The sequence below is a fragment of the Notothenia rossii genome, assembly GCF_949606895.1.
Source record: "Notothenia rossii genome assembly, chromosome: 2".
Classification (NCBI taxonomy): Eukaryota; Metazoa; Chordata; class Actinopteri; order Perciformes; family Nototheniidae; genus Notothenia; species Notothenia rossii.
The window spans coordinates 92,754,696-92,776,531 of NC_136904.1; the positions used below are offsets into that span (position 1 = coordinate 92,754,696).

Below are 21,836 nucleotides of genomic sequence, written 5' to 3' on the forward strand. Positions count from 1 at the left end.
TAAACAAGGCCCCCCCCCCCCCACTGACACTTAACCTCAGCCACAGCGAAGTCTCTCTATGCATTACATTGGGAGGGTCTAAGGATAGAGGGTGTCGTTTTTCTCATACTGATATTCTGAACAATCTGTGCTTATTGTATTAGCTGTAAAGTGTCTTTATGTAGGCTGTTTTTATTATAAGTACAGCACTTTGGCTCGACCAAAAATCGTTTAAGTGCTATATAAATAACACTTGATTTGATTTGATTAATGCACACATGCTGCTTACTGCATATTTTCATATTTGATATCCTATAATTCATTCACAGGATTCTATTTCCATGTAAATTACTGCTTTTTTTTATTGCTATTTAACTATATTTGATTACGGTGTCCTTAAAGATTTCTTGTTTTATATTTGATGCATGCACCATGACATCAAGTCAAATTTCTCGTATGTGTGAACCTAGCTGAGAATAAACCTGTTTCTGTTTCTGATTCTGAAAAGGAAATAATAATGTTTATTTCGTTCTCCAGTATGTCCTCTGTATGTGTGGCACTGTTGGAGGAGTGACCTAAGCTTTCAAAGAACATACCTACACTCTAGCTACTGTATGTACACATGGAAATAAAGCCTTGAGTCTTGAGTCTTGAGTCTTGAGCCTTGAGTCTTGAATACAGACTGTGAGCGCTTCAAAACAGGACACTTCATAGGAAACAAACCCAAAGGCTGCAGGAGGGATCAGATGCAATCAGAGGCTGTCTGAAGGAAAGGAGGGCGATGACGTTGTTCTTTACGTGTATTTAGTTTGAGGCCACGTTACGAGGCACCCGGCTGATTTTACGCATCACTTTACGGGTCATGAGAATCACTTAGCCTCTGAACGCTCTTCAGAAACGTCTTTTGTTTCTCTGAAAGGAGCTCTCTAGAGTCTGAGTAAAGAACCCTGAGGATGTGAAAGGTGGAGCAGACAGGGTTCTGATGGCTTGGAGACAAAAGGTGTTTAGACATGTTGACCTTGCGTCACTTGACTGAGTGTGACTGAGGGGTATTTGTGTTATATGTGCAGGTTGACCTGGTTCACTATGTTTGAACCCAAAACAACAGATTTGACTGTCATTGAATTGCCATAATTGGTGCCTACAGATATGCTAATTTGCATCTAGTCGAATCTTTGCATTGAATTGCATTGTTAAATGTGAACAGTTCATAAAAGATTATATCAGACATCTTGTATAAAAGTATGAAAGACAACCTTTACCAGTCTGGGAGAAAAACCCTTGAATTGCATTATGGGAAATGTAGGAATGTGTATTTTTGGTTGATTTACCATCAGTTGGCCCTAAAAGTCAGGATATTTTTGCTTCTTTTGCACAATTTTTGATCAGTTCTTTGTTAAATCTGTCTCTTGAAAGTACCTAAACTTTATAAAACTCTTATTGAATCGATGGATGTTCCCTTTAAATACATGAAACAGTTGTATTGCGACCCCGGGTCTGTGTGCACCTGCTGCTTTACCACCATGCCTCCCAGTATGGAAGATCATAGTTTGTGACCTTTTCCCCTGAAATACCTCTGCCCCACCTGCTGTCTCCCTCCACCGCTGGAAATAGACCCTGTTGCTACAGAGGTTATGTAAGTCCCTGCCAGAGAAAGCAAAAGTACACACATCCTTTACTCAAGTAGAAGTACAGATACTCGTGTTTAAAAATACTCTGGTGAAAGTAGAAGTACTGACTAAACTTCTTTACTCAAGTCAAAGTAAAGAGGCTTTGAAATGTACTTCAGTAAAAAGTACCCATAACTAGCAGCTGTTTTAAAGAGTACCTGACCTCCCTTTATATTAATAGAACAATAATGTCATTGTTAGCTAATGAATGTTTCCATGGTGACCAACGGCAACATGACAACGTTTTCATTGGTCCCTCTTCTTTAGACAAGACCAGGAAATGATGGATACACGGATCGTGTTCAAATCAATAGGCACGCAATGACTCTAAATAATAATGATCACGCCACCAAACACACATTCAGACTAAAGGAACCAGCCTGTTTGGAAAATGAGAGAAGTAGAAAGTACAGGTATTTGTGTTCAACATGTAAGAAGTAGAAAGTACAGGTATTTGTGTTCAACATGTAAGAAGTAGAAAGTACAGGTATTTGAGTTCAACATGTAAGAAGTAGAAAGTACAGGTATTAGTGTTCAACATGTAAGAAGTAGAAAGTACAGGTATTAGTGTTCAACATGTAAGAAGTAGAAAGTACAGGTATTAGAGTTCAACATGTAAGAAGTAGAAAGTACAGGTATTTGAGTTCAACATGTGAGAAGTAGAAAGTACAGGTATTTGTGTTCAACATGTAAGAAGTAGAAAGTACAGGTATTAGTGTTCAACATGTAAGAAGTAGAAAGTACAGGTATTAGTGTTCAACATGTAAGAAGTAGAAAGTACAGGTATTAGTGTTCAACATGTAAGAAGTAGAAAGTACAGGTATTAGAGTTCAACATGTAAGAAGTAGAAAGTACAGGTATTTGAGTTCAACATGTAAGAAGTAGAAAGTACAGGTATTTGTGTTCAACATGTAAGAAGTAGAAAGTACAGGTATTTGAGTTCAACATGTAAGAAGTAGAAAGTACAGGTATTTGAGTTCAACATGTAAGAAGTAGAAAGTACAGGTATTTGTGTTCAACATGTAAGAAGTAGAAAGTACAGGTATTTGTGTTCAACATGTAAGAAGTAGAAAGTACAGGTATTTGAGTTCAACATGTAAGAAGTAGAAAGTACAGGTATTTGAGTTCAACATGTAAGAAGTAGAAAGTACAGGTATTTGTGTTCAACATGTGAGAAGTAGAAAGTACAGGTATTTGAGTTCAACATGTAAGAAGTAGAAAGTACAGGTATTTGTGTTCAACATGTAAGAAGTAGAAAGTACAGGTATTTGAGTTCAACATGTAAGAAGTAGAAAGTACAGGTATTTGAGTTCAACATGTAAGAAGTAGAAAGTACAGGTATTTGTGTTCAACATGTAAGAAGTAGAAAGTACAGGTATTTGAGTTCAACATGTAAGAAGTAGAAAGTACAGGTATTTGTGTTCAACATGTAAGAAGTAGAAAGTACAGGTATTTGAGTTCAACATGTAAGAAGTAGAAAGTACAGGTATTTGAGTTCAACATGTAAGAAGTCAAATTAAAAAGTCGTCAGTAAAATAAGTAGTGGAGTAAAGTACTGATATCAGAAACATGTACTTAAGTACAGTAGCAAAGTATTTGTACTCCACTACTTCCCACCTCTGTCTGTGACTTCAGTTTTTCCTTGACAGCTCTACACTGTAGCTCATGTGCTAATGACACTAAAGCCTTGAAACTTGATAAGTCCCTGCTTGGTTGAGTTCTTGATAAATGTGCACAGAGGGTGAGAGATGCATAGAATCTATTTCTGCGTGTTGCTGTACGGATTAATATACTTTCCTGGGGAGGAAGTGAAGACCCAATCTCTTTCTACTGTACTGTTGCTGTGGCTCTGGAGGTAGGAAGTCTTCATGGGCGAGATACTTAACCCCACATTACTCCCAACGTGTGAGTGTGTGTGTGTGTGTGTGTGTGTGTGTGTGTGTGTGTGTGTGTGTGTGTGTGTGTGTGTGTGTGTGTGTGTGTGAGTGTGTGTGAATGTGAGCGTTCCTGAGCAGGTGGCACCCTGTATGGCAGCCTCTTTATACACGTGTGTGAATGCTGACTTGTGTAAAAGCACTTTGAGTGGTTGCAAAAATAAATACATTATGTTTAAATTAAAAAGAAATAGAAGAAAATCGAAAATATTACAAAAAATGACAGAGAAAATTCTATAAATATATAGAAATGCGATTCAATTCGATAACACACGAAAAATGAGAAGTTTTAAAACAATAAAACATTGATTATACTACAGTATAAGGCCTTTGCACAATTAGCACTAATTAGCATTATAGCCTCTGCAGACAATAGTTACACAATGGCTTGGCGGATTTTGGACGGGTTTTGGGGGTTATTGAGGAAGCTGAATGCATTTCTGACATCTTCAGTATCAAAAATTGCAGTTTTAACTAGAAAGTGGTCGTATTTGTACTACGGTGGACTGATTTGGATGAGTGTTGGGTTGATTTAAAGTTTAAAAGGACTCAAAACTGCAATTTTTGATCTAAGAAATGTCAGAAATCTATTCAACATCCTCTATAGCCTCCAAAAGCACCCCAGAATGGTATGCTTATTAATAATAATTAATTAACTTGTGTTAATTGTGCAAATTGCCCAACATATGCAAGTTAGCATACGGCAGTTTCTATGTGCTGGGGACCCTTACTTAACATTTCTAACATAACACTTTGGTATACTCAGCATTACTGGATTCACACTGCTGGCAAGTCGACTATAACCCAAATGATGACTTGATTTGTGGAGGCAGACATTTTAAATAAGACTCTGTGGCGGCAAGTAAGCTGTGAGTGGTTTGAAAAGTGACGCTGCCAACACCAAGTGGAAAGGTTTCACACACACACACACACACACACACAGCTAACACACACACACACACACACACACACACACACACACACACACACACACACACACACACACACACACACACACACACACACACACACACACACACACACACACACACACACACACACACACACACACACACACACACACACACACACACACACACACACACACAAAGCCCCTTAATCATTGATTGCATGAAGTCTGCATTACGAACTTGTAGCATGGAGTTTAGAAGACAACCTTTACCGGTCTGGGAGAAGGAGACCCTTGAGTTGCATTATGGGAAATGTAGGAACTTGCATTTAGTTTTTGTTTTACCCAAAGTCACTCAAAGTCAGGACATCTCGGCCTCTTTCGCTCACATTTTAACCATTATTTTTTTCTTGATATAAGGATTTTTATGCAAAAATATGGAAACCCAATGTGGGATATTTAGTGGGATTCACCTTAGATTGGTTTTAGTGTACTGTAGCATAATGTATATATAGGGAGGTTGTAATAGGTAGTAAGAGAGGGTAAGGCATATAACTACAGAGCATATTAAACACAGAATTGCACATACAATTGAAATAACGAGAGGAGTCACGTGTTACTAAAAGAACAATATTTTAATATCCTCTCTGGCAGGCATTAGCTGTATTAAATACACATATATAGCTTTCCAGTTTTGTTCAGAAGTGATTGAGTTATCAGTATCACATTAAAGCTCGTCGCCCCCTTTACTCCAGAGTCAAACCTGTTAATAAACCAATAGACATTTGGAACAATCATTATTTACATAAGATACAAAAATATATTTCCCAACAACAACGAAACTTTACAATAAGAAGCTCTATAAAATTACAAATATATTTCTATTATAAAAAGCCTTTTGTTTTTTAAATACTCTTCCAGCTCAAGTGTTGAATGAGGGAGTGTAACTTGGTCTGTGGCATGATTTAGGATTTAAAAATAAAAAATGTTCCAGTGACTGTTTTTATATTCCTCGTCGTAAATTCCTCACGACTTTTCATGGCGTCCGATTCGTCGTATTCTCGTCGTCACGGTAGCGCTGGAGCTAAATGTGACCCGTGTTGCAGTCCAGGTGCAGTTAGTGGGTTAACTTTAGCAGAACGAGGCTAGACTTGGTGCCGAGGTGGAGACACTTTGTCCCATTCTGCTGGGGGGTTTCCTGGGAAGGGTTGGGGGGGGCGGGTGTTAGCTGCTCCATGGGGGGTCCAAACGAAGTGATCCTGGGTGTCACATGCCTGAAGAGAGCCAGAAACAGACAGACATGATTAGAACTGGACTCTATTCTCAGAGCGCCGGACGTACGCTTTTACAGCTCCTCGTAAACACCGGGAATAAACACAACTGTTGTCCCGTACTCAGATCTTGTACTTGAGTAAAAGTAGAAGTACTCAGATCTGGTACTCGAGTAAAAGTAGAAGTACTCAGATCTTGTACTTGAGTAAAAGTAGAAGTACTCAGATCTTGTACTTGAGTAAAAGTAGAAGTACTCAGATCTTGTACTTGAGTAAAAGTAGAAGTACTCAGATCTGGTACTCGAGTAAAAGTAGAAGTACTCAGATCTTGTACTTGAGTAAAAGTAAAAGTACTCAGATCTTGTACTTTAATAAAAGTAGAAGTACTCAGATCTTGTACTTGAGTAAAAGTAGAAGTACTCAGATCTTGTACTTGAGTAAAAGTTGAAGTACTCAGATCTTGTACTTGAGTAAAAGTAGAAGTACTCAGATCTTGTACTTGAGTAAAAGTTGAAGTACTCAGATCTTGTACTTGAGTAAAAGTAGAAGTACTCAGATCTTGTACTTGAGTAAAGGTAGAAGTACTCAGATCTTGTACTTGAGTAAAGGTAGAAGTACTCAGATCTTGTACTTGAGTAAAAGTACCAGAGTGTAGGAATACTCTGTTACAGTAAAAGTCCTGCATTCAAAATGTTCCTCAAGTAAAAGTAGAAAAGTATTCTCATCAAAATATAGTGAAAGACAGTAAAAGTAGTCGTTGTGCAGATTGGTCCATTTCAGAATAATAGATATGATATGTTTTATAATGATTGATCATTAAAGTGTTTTCAAAGCTGGTAAAGGTGCAGCTAGTTTGAATGACTTTGTATACTGCAGGGTAGCTGGTGGATTTACTCCAGGTGGAACTAAAGTCTGATTTAACACTTGATTAGATTTCACATCATTCATCCACATCTGAGAAGTAACTAAAGTTCAGAGGCTGAAACACAGAACAGTGCGTGGCAGAGGAAAGAGGAAAGAGGAAAGAGCTTCTAATCCGGTCTCATTCCATTCCTGAATTTCACCCAGCATGCATTCCTTCTAATCTGATGCAAGTTCAAACACTCTCAGGCCTCGAAGTGGAGAAAACGTAAATGAGTCTTGTATGTCTTTTTACTTCTGATGTTGAGTAAGCTTCTAAAAGACGCCCTGATGCATTCTCAGGTTACAGCGTGCAGAGGCTCCTAGAGCTTAAAGCAAGTGAAATACAAGACCTCTTAAGACTTTAAATGCAACTCTGGATGAAGTGAGAGACCCATTCTCATTTACAAGAATGTAGGAAATTGCAACTAGTTATTTTTTGCTAAATAGTGCAGTCAAATAAGACTGATTTACATTTTCTTATTTATATTTTGGCTTGAATTCTAAATTAATTGCATTAAAACAAAAATGTCTGTATACGTAAATCATTTGAATTATCTGTGTGAATCTGTGCCGTCCTGCTTTTCCTTCTCACCCTGTTGCTGTTAAACTTCTGAATTTCCCCACGGGGATTAATGAACGTCCATCTTATCTCGTAACACGCTCCTTCATCGCCCTCGCCCCCGGCACACCCTCGTTCGGTAGCAGAACCGAGGGGAGTTTCTCCTCGTGTCACTTCACGAGCGGTCGTTAGCATAACTGACATAGAGAACAAACGCTGCACTTAATCCTGAGCGGTGGGCCGCGCCAGCACATGAGCTAATTCATCAGGGGGTCTGTCAGCGAGGGGATTAACACTCACTCTCTAAAGTCCGATCAAGGTCAGCGATGAAGTCCTCCAGCTCCTTAGTGTCGCCCAGTCTGGCTGCAGAGGAAGAGAGAGAGAGAGTCAGACTTCAAACCAGGAAGAGTGAAATGTGGTATCTGCTAGGGACGCACAATTAGGTGAAGGGTTTTTGAAATAGCAAAATGGATTAAATCCAAATCCCATATAAACTACGTATTGTACTTTGCAGAGCAAGTAAACCTGGATTCATTTATGTTTGTGTGTGTGTGTGTGTGTGTGTGTGTGTGTGTGTGTGTGTGTGTGTGTGTGTGTGTGTGTGTGTGTGTGTGTGTGTGTGTGTGTGTGTGCTCACGTTTTGGTGACATGAGAGTAGGGGAGTTGGTGGTGGGGGAGTTCAGCCTCTCATCACTGAAGCTGAAGCTGTTTCTGTTCAGAGACTCTGCACCTGTGACACACAGAGAAATACATTTGATTAGCGTTCACACACACACACACATTTATCTCTCTGACACATTTAATCTGATCCCAGAGCAGCGCACGTTCTTTGGCTCTGTCTCACATTGCTCTGTGAGGATGATATGATCACAGCTTGGACTGTGCAAGAACCATATGTCAGCCCCCCATATGAGAACACAGTGGCTTCCTGCAGCCCGCCGGTCTGACTTCACTAAAGCATCTCATTATTCAGGTCTCACTCGTTACTGCACACGGTGAGGCAGCAGGCTGGAGCACTTCCTGCTTTAAGACTCCCAACTGTATCTGTGACTTCATCGACCCTTATGGATCCATGATACAGATTACGTCACAGATGAATGTTATGTAACGTAATCTAACGTAAGGAAACGCATTACGACAAAACATTCAACTTTCTGCATCTGCGTCTGACCTCTGAGCCTAAAAGCATTCTTTAAATCTTATTCACTTCTGATTATAGACGTGGAGAACGGTCCTTTCTCACCGTGATGTCTACGAGAGTATGAAGTGTGTGTGTGTGTGTGTGTGTGTGTGTGTGTGTGTGTGTGTGTGTGTGTGTGTGACAAAAAGATTAGGCAGCACTTGTCTCTGCAGCCGACCTTAAAGCGTCTCAGATGTCGACCACTTACTGGCTCTTAGCACCCCACACACACACACACACACACACACACACACACACACACACACACACACACACACACACACACACACACACACACACACACACACACACACACACACACACACACACACACACACACACACACACACACACACACACACACACACACACACACACACACACACACACACACACACACACACACACACACACACACACACAGCTCACTGGCGTCCGTCTTGAGCATCAATCTCTGTCATATCTCAGATTGCATTTCTGCTCTTCTATTTATTCTGCAGCTCTTCTACCTCCGCTCTGTCTCTGCCTCTCACTCAAACATGCACACAAGAGACCGTGCACACATTTAGCATCCTTCACGTGCACGCTCCCCCCCCCCTCCCCCCGACCCTCCTCTCATCCATCAGGCTGCAGCACAATAGTTGTGTCTGCGTGGGACAGCTCTCTCTTCTTCAGACTGCCATGGAGAGGACAGAGCTTCTGCAGGAATCTGATCCCTTCCTCAAATCAAGCAGCTCATGAGCTCCACAGGTCAGAGCTGCTTCACACACTCTCTCTCCAGCACAGGTTAGCTCATGCTAATGTGAACACCGACCATATTACGTCCTAAACACGTCTCATTGTTTCTGATAGCAACGTTTCTGATTGGCCCGTGGGTCCACATTTCAGATATGACGTCATATCGGACGCTAATCTGGATCAGCTCCGTTGTTCCCCCGTTTTTAGAGATGTGGGTACGGAGGGAAAGAGAGAGGGTTTAGTGTTCTGACACTTTGTGAGTGACACCGGGGAAACATGGTGATGTATAGAAGACATCACAAAGTGCATGATAGGAGACCTTTAAAGCAAGACCTCTAGAGGTAACTTCATGAATTGCAGCTGGATTACAACACATTGAGGGCATTGGCGATGCTCTCACGAAACCCCTATGTGCAGTTATTACGCAATCACCGAATGTTTTGAAATCTCTCTGGAATCAAACTGAAAGACGGTGGAACAAACTTTCCAGAAGATTTAAGACTGTAACATATTTCCACATCTTCCCTCTGAGGTCCAAAGCCACTCACACGTGTCTGGGATTCTCTGCTGGAGCTCTGATTGTCTCTGCGTTTCTCTTTTAGTGCTGCCTCAGGCCAGATCTCCAGCTGAGGCAGACTTTAAAACCGCTGTTAGAGTAATAAGTAATGGAGGACGGTAAAACTTTAGAGGAGCAGCCACAGTATATACTGGGAGCAGGTGAGCATTATGCAGCAGCAGATTAATCTGACGCCTGAATCTCTGGACTGTGATCAAGGATCTCTTCTCTTTTCGAGGTGATCGTGTGAGAGATGCAACAGTTTGTCAGTCTGCCATGTGAGCCTCCTTGGGACGCCACGTGATAAGAAGTGAAGAAGAAGCATTACAGAGGAGAAGTCAGTGAGTTATAGATCAATAAGACAGATTTCTATGACTGTATGACATGGCAAACTACAGAAAATAGATCATAACTCTAAAATGTCTCATTACAATTAGCAGTATTTAATTCCACTGTTCAGTATTTTACATTCTGCTTGTATTTGATATTTTGAGTATAGTGAATTTATTTCTACTGTTACTACATTTTATTCCTATTTTTATACATTTTTGTCTGAAGTAAAGACGCCTGGGAATGTACCTATTGTGTATATGTCAATAAAGCTTTTGAATCTTGAATCTGCATTGCCTGACCCCCCGCGCATTTTAAACCAGCTTTCTGTAACTTGACATGATTTAGGACCTCCAAACGCATCTCTGACTTCATCCACAAATCACAAGTGGCCTTTTGGTCAGTGCATGATCCACAGAGTATATTTGATATTAGGGACAGTCCTCCCTAACCTTGCTGAATAATACACACTATTTAACGGTTTCCTGACACTCACTCTCTGAGTCGCTGATGCCGCTGTCGCTCACGCTCGCGCTGCTCCTCCTCTTCATCGTCTTCAGGTGTTCATCGTACCGAAAGTGACGTTTCTCCACCGGCGACGTGAAGTCCTCCATCACCGCGTCAAACTCACACAGCACGTCCGTCAGATCCTCTTGCAGCAACTTGGCTGCAGGAAAAAAGAGAGGAAAATATGAAATGAATAACTTTAAATATAAGGAAAAACATGAAAATATATATAAAGATATCGGGGATTGACAATAAAATAACCAAAAGTAAGCCTATTATAATATTGTGAAAATAGGGATGCCTGATTTCCAAAATGCATAATTAAACATTTATACTTTAAACATTACATTTAAATACTTTCTATGATAATTAATTAAGGCGTAATTAACATATAAGCAAGTGCTATTATTCAAAAAATAAAGATAATACAGGATAGAAAAACAAACTTTGTATTTACCTTGAGGCTTCAGCTTTGGAGACTTCATTATTCCAGTGATCAGGTTTGAGATTATCCAAAATCTGAGTTATAAAATATAAATATGTAAATTTGTCCTCAGTGTAAAGTCCCACAGTGTCCTCGTGCAACTCGTCTTGAACTAACCCCTCAGCGCGAGCTCTGCCTCCTTATAATGAGCCTGACAGAGGGGGCGGGACGTGTGTGTGTGTCATAGGTCTGTGTGTGTGTGTGTGTGTGTGTGTCATAGGTCTGTGTGTGTGTGTGTGTGTGTGTGTCATAGGTCTGTGTGTGTGTGTGTGTGTGTGTGTGTGTGTGTGTGTTCCCTCGTTCCCGTGTTCCCGGTCACTCCTCTGAAGTCCCCTCGTGAAGTGATGTTTGTAAACAAGTCGTGTGTCGCATGCCAGGCAGAGGTGTAGAGCACAGATATTAATAATCCTGACCCAGTCATTCTCATTTTGTCACCGGGCAGATCCTCACAGGACCAGAATACACACACAGACTCATGGACTCCTGCCCTTAAATAATACTTTATATGAAGCTAATTGCCGTGATATGTAGGCTACTCGTGAAATATAGCATTTAAAAGTTTAAGGCTAGAAAATACTTAATACTTAATTTTACTTCACTTTAAATTAGAAGCAAACATTACTACGTTGAAGCATTGCTACACATAATTATGTATTATACAAAGCATAGGATCAGCTTATATAACAACACACTGATATAGCACGGTTATAAGTGGAACTACCCAACAGTATTGATAAAACATGACCTTGGTAGATAAAACATTACAAGCCTTCTCACATTCATGTCTAACAAATGAATATATATTAAAACAAATTGAGACGGGCCATTATACCTTTATACTTTTACCTGTTATTGATTCAAAAGTATTTTACATTCAGTAAAGTCATCTGTGTATGTCTTCCATTATTAATATTTAGCAAATGATTAACCTGTGTCCCAGCAAGTGATGATTTTTTTGTTACATAGTTAAAAACATTGCATGTATATTGAGAACTTCTACAGCTGTTGGAAAAGGTTCATTGATATGGTATGAGCCTTTAAATGTTGACCTGTAGTTAACGTATATATTTATAAGAGCTCAGATGTATATTGAAGGTAAATGTCATATTGTTGAGGTTTAGAAAATGAGAACTGCTCTGAGATAAGACATTTAAATGGTGAAGTCAATATGATCCTCAGACATTCATCACTCTGACATGAACGGATTGAGTTCTGGTCTCCAGTCAATGTGAAGCTGTAGCGACATCTGCTGGTGAGATTTCACAAGTGCATCTGTTCAGGAAGTTACACCTTGAATTGGGATTTTTTGTTTCACAACTATAATGAAGTGTGAATTTCCATTCGCTGGTTTGGAGAAAATATTGGTTTTCTAGTCCTTTGAGTATGAGTTTACATCTGGCTTTTTCTCTTTTTCAGGTGCTAAACTCAAGTTGCTTCATCCTTTAAGAAGTGGACGAACACCGCTTTAAATGTAAGTAACTAAAGATTTACCTCATCAGCATTTCCCTTGACTTACAGCATGCTGTTTGTCTTTTGTACTTCAGTAAAAGTAGAAGTACTCAGATCTTGTACTTCAGTAAAAGTAGAAGTACTCAGATCTTGTTCTTGAGTAAAAGTAGAAGTACTCAGATCTTGTTCTTGAGTAAAAGTAGAAGTACTCAGATCTTGTACTTGAGTAAAAGTAGAAGTACTCAGATCGTGTACTTGAGTTAAAGTAGAAGTACTCAGATATTGTACTTAGTAAAAGTAGAAGTACTCAGATCTTGTACTTGAGTAAAAGTAGAAGTACTCAGGTCTTGTACTTGAGTAAAAGTAGAAGTACTCAGGTCTTGTACTTAGTAAAAGTAGAAGTACTCAGGTCTTGTACTTGAGTAAAAGTAGAAGTACTCAGATTGTGTACTTGAGTAAAAGTAGAAGTACTCAGATCTTGTACTTGAGTAAAAGTAGAAGTACCAGAGTGTAGGAATACTCTGTTACAGTAAAAGTCCTGCATTCAAAATGTTCCTCAAGTGAAAGTAGAAAAGTATTCTCATCAAAATATAGTGAAAGTAGAGACAGTAAAAGTAGTCATTGTGCAGATTGGTCCATTTCAGAATAATAGATATGATATGTTTTATAATGATTGATCATGAAAGTGTTCTCAAAGCTGGTAAAGGTGCAGCTAGTTTGAATGACTTTGTATACTGCAGGGTAGCTGGTGGATTTACTCCAGGTGGAACTAAAGTCTGATTTAACACTTGATTAGATTTCACATCATTCATCCACATCTGAGAAGTAACTAAAGGTATTAAATACATGTAGTGGAGGAAAAGTACACCATTTACCTCTGAACTGTAGAGGAGTAGAAGTACAAAGTAGCAGAAAATGGAAATACTAAAAATTGTACTTGAGTAAATGACTTAGTGACTTTACACCTCTGGTCTTTCGTTTGTTATGATATGTCTTTGTGTCCCTTGTTTCTCACACGTGAAGCGACGTATCCCCAGATCCCCAGACAGCAGTTGTCCAGTAAATCTGTCTCCACAGTCTCCATGCTGGGAGTTTCACACCTCCAGTGTTCACTTTACCACCATCAGCAAATGGACAAACACCGCATGTGTGTGTGTGTGTGTGTGTGTGTGTGTGTGTGTGTGTGTGTGCAGCTGAACGTGTGTGTGTGTGTGTGTGTGTGTGTGTGTGTGTGTGTGTGTGTGCAGCTGAACGTGTGTGTGTGTGTGTGTGTGTGTGTGTGCGTGTGCGTGCGTGTGTGTGTGTGCAGCTGAACGTGTGTGTTGACTCTGCAGCTGAACCCAAAGAGAGGTGCTGAAAGTGACACCTTACACACACCCTGAGAAGATATCAGAGCTCACACACTCATAACCAGGACACCAACACATACATTCATTTATCTTTATATACATCAAAGAGCTGGACATGGAATAATAGGAATCATATTTATTGAAAAATAAATTACATGACCTCTACTTACATATTTACATTCATTTAAAGTCATTTCTGATGCACACCATATATCGGCTTAAATGCTACTAGTATTTAAAAAAATAGACTATTGGCAGAAGATTACTCAAACACACTGCACTTATCAGTTTATAACGGTCTTTATCTGAGAATACCATATCTTTATATTCAACCCTTTGCACATAATGAGGAGGCGTGTGGTGCAGTGGGTTGTGCGTTGGGATCAGGGGGGTCACAGGTTCAAACCCCACTGCAGTCAGCATGTCGTTGTGTCCCTGAGACACTTCACCCCAAGTTGCTCCTGTGGGGATTGTCCTCAGTATTGAGTATGTGAGTTGCTTTGGAGAAAGTGTGTAACATGTGGCATGTAATGTAATGAGTTTAACAGTGGGGCCTGGGTGATTCATTTACGTGGGTGAGAAGTGAAACTAGTGTTTAACTACATTTTAAACTCGACTGCCTGCGGTTTAACTAGCTTCCTACTTGCATAGTGACTCAAGTAGTTATATTACTCTTTTTTTGAGTCGTTAACCAGTAGTTTTATCAATATTTTATGAATTTGTTTAGACCAGGGCTCAATTTGGTCTAAAGTGATTCAATTTAAATATTTTTTTAGTAAGGTTTTGAAATCTTATTTGACATCTTCCTATAGTTCGTATCTCACACACTGTAAATTAGATCATTTAAAAAGACGACAAGTAAGAGTAGTTTAAAGTACGTTAACCAATCTACGTTTCTCCGTTATAAAGCCCTGCTGTTATTCAACTTCTTCCGTATATAGTCATTGGTACTTGCAAAACTTTCAACTATCTTCCACAAAACTGTGTGTTTGTTTCTTCCTGCACACGTGTTGCAACTTCATATATTACTATTCTCCATACATGACCCTACTGTGGGATTCATCATACCCTCTTGTGTATATGTGTTTTGGTTTTGTGCATGTCCTTTTTATAACTTAGGTGTGGATGTGTGTCTGTGTGTCACTCAAAGTCGCAGCCCAGCAGTTCTATTCTCATGGTGATGGAGGTCGTCCAGCTTCGGGGGATGACTCGGATGAAGCGGGAGAAAATAGGAGGGTAGATGTAGTTCTTCACGTGGTCGTGGTTATCTGTGTTCCCCAGAAAGGTCTGGATTTGGTTGGAGTAAAGAAAGATATTGTTATGGGAGGATAGACATGGTTCGTGTAGCTCCAATAGAGAGGTGCAGGAAGGAGTCCTAAAACCAGGAAGTGAGTCAGCATTTCACCACTTCCTGTTCCCTGGTCTCAGAGCCAATGGGATCTCTCCATTGGATGTTGGAAAATATCTGAAATAAGGTCTGTGTTTGAGACACATTGAAGAGACGGATCACGTTTTGTTCTACGACATTAAATCCATCAGCAGTGACCCCACTGGTGATTTCTGAAGAGTTGACGTGTCTGAAAAACGATGGCTGTTACCAAGTGGCTGAATAGGACTACAGAAGTTGTGGAGGCCGTTGTACGTCATTACGCCTAGAGATGTCCCGATCCGATCACGTGATCGGGGATCGGAGCCGATCACGTGATTTTCAAAAGATCGGAATCGGGCGAAAAAAAATCGGGGATCGGGATTTTTTTTTTAAAAATACTTTTCTTTAAATGTTGTATTCAATGTTACAAAACAGAAATGACCATGTTCAAGTCTTAAAGTCATCCTGAGGCCTTAGTTTTGGTTTCAAATTACAGAACATCATGTATGTGTTGCTTCTTTGGGGCTTGTTTTCATAGACCTGCTTATTTCCCTCAAATCTGGCAACAGAGTGGGCGCAGTGTCTAATTGTAGCAGTAAGCTAACGAGGACTGATAAGCTTTATTTTGTTTTGATCCAATGCTGCACAACTGAACTGATCCAATGCTGCTGTGAAAGAAAGAAGCTATATCCATGTTGGATAGAATATCCAATTTAAAGAAAAAAATAACCTTAAGGGACAACTTGAATGCTTTTTTCCTCTTAATGCATTGCATAAAGATCGGATCGGGAAAAATCGGTATCGGCAAATTGTCAAAATCAAATGATCGGAATCGGATCGGGAGCAAAAAAAGGTGATCGGGACATCCCTATTTACGCCGAACACGTAAACAAACCTCTTAGTTTGTTTGCCCTGTTCTGCTTGAAAGCAAGTACCTGCCTCCTGCAAACTGTTCAAACAAACACTTCAACTTGTACCATTTAGAATCTGTATGATTGAATATGGATCTTAAGTTGGCGTGACATTGAAGTCGTGCTGCTGGACTCGCCTGTAGTTCCTTGATAGCATAACGTTAGCATTTAGCTTCTGGAGATTAGATTTATGATTCGAACATTTAAAAAGTAGGGTTAGACATGTGGAGATTATCCGGCTGAACAAAACGTTCGCTTTCCACAGACCTTATTTCGAGCTATTTTCCAGAATCCTATGGAGAAATCCCATTGGCTCTGAGTCGAGGGAACCAGCAGCTTACTTCAGGGTCGGCCTACAAAAATACGTCATCACTGCACCGCTCCATTTCCTCAGGATTTTGTCTCACCTTGCATGCGATGGCCTCATCATCTGTGTACGAGGTCCAGTGTATCCCGTTGTTGCTGTACTGCAGAGAGTAGGAGATCACATACATCTCTTTCCCCAGAGATTTGGCTCCTTGCGTTACGATACCTGTGATCTTCTTCACCTGAGGCAGCTCCACCTGAAGCCACTGGTTCATGTTACTATACTGTGGAACAGAGAGGGAGATAAGATATTAGTGTTTTTGAGGCTGTGGGTGCATTGATGTTGATGTGTCCTGACTGTATGAGGGTTAGTACCTTAGCCTGCCATGCATTGATGGTTCCTTGTTTGTCCAGACGTGCATACGCAGGTTTCCAGGAGGATCCAGAGTACCAGCTGTAGGCTTCAGAGCTGGCTGTGATACGACGGTCTTCTATCAGCCGGCTCTTCATCCCCAGAGGCACCGAGCAGCCTGGGGATTAGAAATGTTACTGTTAGAAAAATCTCCCTGGTCCCCGGCTTGAGCTTCAACCTCAGGATCCATGTATCTGTGATCCTCTCCAGAATGGAAGGAGTCATCACATACAGAGCATCAACTAGTTCCTGAACAGTGTCCTTCACATGCTGATATCCAAGAGAGGGAGTTACACAGTCACAAGATGGAGGAATAGAAAGCAGTATTCAATGTTTACTTCAGATTAGCTCCACGTCAGAAATGAGCATGCTTGTCATATGTCTCTCTCCATAGAGGCTGAATCATCATGTTAATCACATAGCTATCATATGCCTCAAACAGTCCTGATGCTCTTCTAGGTCAGGAGTTCCCAACCTTTTTTCCCAAGAGCCCCCCCAAATGACTCCTGTTGGAAGTTGCGCCCCCCCCCCCCCACACACACACACGCATGTTTAAAAGTCTCAAAATGCTACAACTACCGTCACAAACTGTATGAATGTGAAGCATTTAGTTAAAGGAGGTTGAAAGCCTAATTAAGTATTAACTATTGGAGTGACTTTGATGGTTACTGGACTCAGGATTCATTCATTTGGATTCCCGCTGTATGAAGAAATGAAAGGACGGCGCAAGTGGAAACAATTCACAAAGGGATTAAACTGTTTAAAACACATGCTCAAAGTAAACCGGGTTTTGCCGATGTGTTTATGTGGATTCAAAAGTCGTAAATAATCTACAAAATGGAGGAGCCCGATCTGATCGGAGCAACTGTGACAAATAATCTGAAACCGGCATGGACGATGACTATGTTTTAAAAATGCGCTTATCCAGACAAGCCTGGTTTGAACACTTTACGGGCAGAAGAAACATTTCTATTAAAGAAAGAATTATACATTTCTTTCTTTTTATGCCTTTATTAGCTACTCACTTGAATTTGTATTCAAATTAATTAATTATTTTTTATATTTTATTGTAATGTAGAGACAAGGCTTTTAGTGACAGTCATGTATTGCGTTACAATTATAAGTTTAAAAAAAAAAAAAAAAAAAGTCTAAATATGATATTTGGCCTCAAATCATCTGAGGCCTGGCGCCCCCCATGCGATCTTGCGCCCCCCAGGTTGGGAACCACTGTTCTAGGTAATCACACATCCTGTCATGTTCACAGCTACAGTTGGGATACCTTTGTTATCATGTGACTCTCATATTGGAAGAGGACATTCACTATTTTCCCAACACGTATACAGCAAACCCAACTCAATGGCAATATTGGCATTCAAACTACAAGTGCACATGCATGTTGGTGTCATTTACAGAACATATTTCTAATTGTTTATCATAGAATATACAAAACATGGTCTTATGTTCCAATGTATCATGCTCAACCTGCACCAGATGGTGGATGTACGTAGCAAATACTGCAAGATTACAAACATGTATTGCCCCCTCATTCTGCAGCTCATACTGGGTGTGCCTCCTGAATGTCATGCAATTGGGACAATCAGTTGGTGAGATACATTGTTTTTCCAACAATGCATCCAAACAACAAAGAGCTAGTGATCCAGCTGGTGAACAATGCACAAAATCAAGTGAAATAAATATTGATGTTTTCAAGAAAGAATACAAAAAAGTAGAATACAAATAATGTGGATTTAGCTTATTTCATCTCGCAGATATTCAGTCCATCTTACCGTCGAGCTCACAGCCGTAGAACTCCATGCGGACGGTGGCTTTGTTGTACCAGTTTATGGGATGGAGCCGAATGAAGCGACCAATCAAAGGAGGGAAGAAGGTGTTTCCTTTCGTCGCGTAGGCTTCCTCGTTCCCAGGGAACACCTAAGAGGAAGATATGTTTTTAGAAAGAAGTCGATAGTGGTAACCAGAGGTGGGAAGTAGTGGAGTACAAATACTTAGTTTCTGTACTTAAGTACATGTTTCTGGTATCAGTACTTTACTCCACTACTTATTTTTCTGACGACTTTTTACTTTGACTTCTTACATTTTGAACCCAAATACCTGTACTTTCTACTTCTTACATTTTGAACACAAATACCTGTACTTTCTACTTCTTACATGTTGAACACAAATACCTGTACTTTCTACTTCTCACATGTTGAACACAAATACCTGTACTTTCTACTTCTTACATGTTGAACACAAATACCTGTACTTTCTACTTCTTACATGTTGAACACAAATACCTGTACTTTCTACTTCTTACATGTTGAACTCAAATACCTGTACTTTCTACTTCTTACATGTTGAACACAAATACCTGTACTTTCTACTTCTTACATGTTGAACTCAAATACCTGTACTTTCTACTTCTTACATGTTGAACACAAATACCTGTACTTTCTACTTCTTACATGTTGAACACAAATACCTGTACTTTCTACTTCTTACATGTTGAACACAAATACCTGTACTTTCTACTTCTTACATGTTGAACACAAATACCTGTACTTTCTACTTCTTACATGTTGAACTCAAATACCTGTACTTTCTACTTCTTACATGTTGAACTCAAATACCTGTACTTTCTACTTCTTACATGTTGAACACAAATACCTGTACTTTCTACTTCTTACATGTTGAACACAAATACCTGTACTTTCTACTTCTTACATGTTGAACACAAATACCTGTACTTTCTACTTCTCACATGTTGAACACAAATACCTGTACTTTCTACTTCTTACATGTTGAACTCAAATACCTGTACTTTCTACTTCTTACATGTTGAACTCAAATACCTGTACTTTCTACTTCTTACATGTTGAACTCAAATACCTGTACTTTCTACTTCTTACATGTTGAACACAAATACCTGTACTTTCTACTTCTTACATGTTGAACTCAAATACCTGTACTTTCTACTTCTTACATGTTGAACTCAAATACCTGTACTTTCTACTTCTTACATGTTGAACTCAAATACCTGTACTTTCTACTTCTTACATGTTGAACTCAAATACCTGTACTTTCTACTTCTCACATGTTGAACACAAATACCTGTACTTTCTACTTCTCACATGTTGAACTCAAATACCTGTACTTTCTACTTCTCACATGTTGAACACAAATACCTGTACTTTCTACTTCTCACATGTTGAACACTAATACCTGTACTTTCTACTTCTCTCATTTTCCAAACAGGCTGGTTCCTTTAGTCTGAATGTGTGTTTGGTGGCGTGATCATTATTATTTAGAGTCATTGCGTGCCTATTGATTTGAACACGATCCGTGTATCCATCATTTCCTGGTCTTCTCTAAAGAAGAGGGACCAATGAAAACGTTGTCATGTTGCCGTTGGTCACCATGGAAACATTCATTAGCTAACAATGACATTATTGTTCTATTAATATAAAGGGAGGTCAGGTACTCTTTAAAACAGCTGCTAGTTATGGGTACTTTTTACTGAAGTACATTTCAAAGCCTCTTTACTTTGACTTGAGGAAATGAGTTTGTAGCATTGATAAAAAGAGCTCCCACCTTCCTGAGGTCCCGGCTGTCGCCCTTATAGAAGATCCACTTCTTGCGGTCGGTGCTGTATGAGATGGCGTATTTTGTCACAAACTGGTGTTGCAACATCTGCTTTGCTCCCTGCGTGGCGACCTGACTGATAACAACGGGCCGCTGGAAGTCCACCTGGACCGAAGGAAGGTTGTGTCACACATTAGGAAAGTGCACACATGTGAAGTCAATCAAAGACACAACGTATACAACACACACCTGAATCCAGCTCATGTTCTGCTCCGTGCTCCATGCGTTGTATTTCCCCCCATTGTTCAATCTGGCAAGATTTGGCTCCCAGTATCCTTCGAAGCAAGTGGAGTCATTTTCATTTCACTAGCTTCATATTTGTACAGCAATGTTATAAAATCAAAAGTGTTTGTCATTGAAGAACCAATGGGATTTTTTTTTGCATGATTCAGCATTTCCCCATCAGGAATCATTATTTATTTTATTGTATGTTATTTTTTATTATCATACCTTTTTTACTCCCTTGTGTCTCTTAACCTGTTAAAATGTTATATTGTGTTGCTATGCGGCATGTTGTTGTTTATTTTTAAACTTGTGATGTGTGCTGGATAAACAAAGCTTTATTATGATCATATTTCTTTGTAGGCCGACCCTGGAAGTTAGCATCGCAGCTTCCATACCTGTGTAGTTACGCATGGCAACCTCTTCATATTAACACTTTTATTCCCGCCCTTTTTATTTTATTTTATTTTTTATTTTATTTTATTAAATTCTACCGTGTTGTGTTTTTATACTGTTCATACTCACTGCTTGTAGCACTTCGGGATTTGAAGTCAAATATGAAGTGCTTTATAAATGAAACCCATTATTATTACTTTTATAGTAGTTGAATTGTAAATGCAATCTCCAGAAGTAAAAAGCTAACTTTAGGCTAGAGAGCAGGGGTATTCAACTCAAATTCAACGAGGTCCAGTTAGAGAAACCTCCCCATGCAAAGGTCCGGAACTTCAAAATGTCTAAGTTGCTTTATGAACTAGTGTGATATTTATTGAAGTAGCTTCATCAACGTCTGCATGTAATCAAACACTGACTGCCAATCAAATAAAGAAAGTACAATTCATAAACAATATTTATTGTCTATTAACATTGAACTCTACAGATATACAGTAAATACTGTGGATATGTGTAATGTTCCTCTCGGGCTGCATTTAAAAATGAAATTGAGAAAATAAATAAAATAGCTTTTGAAAATGTGTGCATCTTAAAAGTGCTTGATTTTAGATAAATAAAATAAAGTGTAGCAGCAGCTTGAGTTTCACTTTTTCTTTGTTAACCGTTTCACATCATGACTTAACAGTTTCAGACGATTATAGAACAATATCAGTCTTTACACATCATAACAATTGAACAGATTTAAAGTTTCTCTTTCTTTCCCTC

At 39.5% G+C, this 21,836-nt stretch overlaps 2 protein-coding genes across 3 annotated transcripts in view; both read right to left on the reverse strand.

Annotated features, from left to right (window-relative positions):
- Positions 1 to 5,109: 5,109 nt before the first annotated feature.
- Positions 5,110 to 11,153, reverse strand: rgcc (regulator of cell cycle; the record flags this gene model as incomplete). Of its 2 annotated transcripts, XM_079665587.1 has the most annotated exons (5): positions 10,995 to 11,153; positions 10,527 to 10,697; positions 7,864 to 7,956; positions 7,527 to 7,589; positions 5,110 to 5,767 (listed from the first exon to the last, which is right to left on the reverse strand). In XM_079665587.1, the coding sequence occupies exons 1-5, from the start codon at positions 11,020 to 11,022 to the stop codon at positions 5,760 to 5,762; spliced, it is 363 nt and encodes a 120-aa protein (XP_079521713.1). In that variant the 5' UTR covers positions 11,023 to 11,153. The 2 variants fall into 2 exon arrangements, with proteins under 2 accessions (XP_079521713.1, XP_079521712.1); XM_079665586.1 differs by lacking the exon at positions 5,110 to 5,767 and having other exon boundaries at positions 7,516 to 7,589.
- Positions 11,154 to 13,896: 2,743 nt separating this feature from the next.
- Positions 13,897 to 21,836, reverse strand: part of f5 (coagulation factor V) — a 45,260-nt gene continuing 37,320 nt past the window's right edge. The window contains exons 20-25 of the mRNA XM_079663588.1: positions 20,649 to 20,734; positions 20,409 to 20,564; positions 18,605 to 18,749; positions 16,781 to 16,935; positions 16,507 to 16,689; positions 13,897 to 15,106 (exon numbers count right to left, since the gene is read on the reverse strand). Coding sequence (XP_079519714.1) covers positions 14,960 to 15,106; positions 16,507 to 16,689; positions 16,781 to 16,935; positions 18,605 to 18,749; positions 20,409 to 20,564; positions 20,649 to 20,734 — 872 coding nt within the window. The 3' untranslated portion in view covers positions 13,897 to 14,959. The remainder of the gene's footprint in view (positions 15,107 to 16,506; positions 16,690 to 16,780; positions 16,936 to 18,604; positions 18,750 to 20,408; positions 20,565 to 20,648; positions 20,735 to 21,836) is intronic.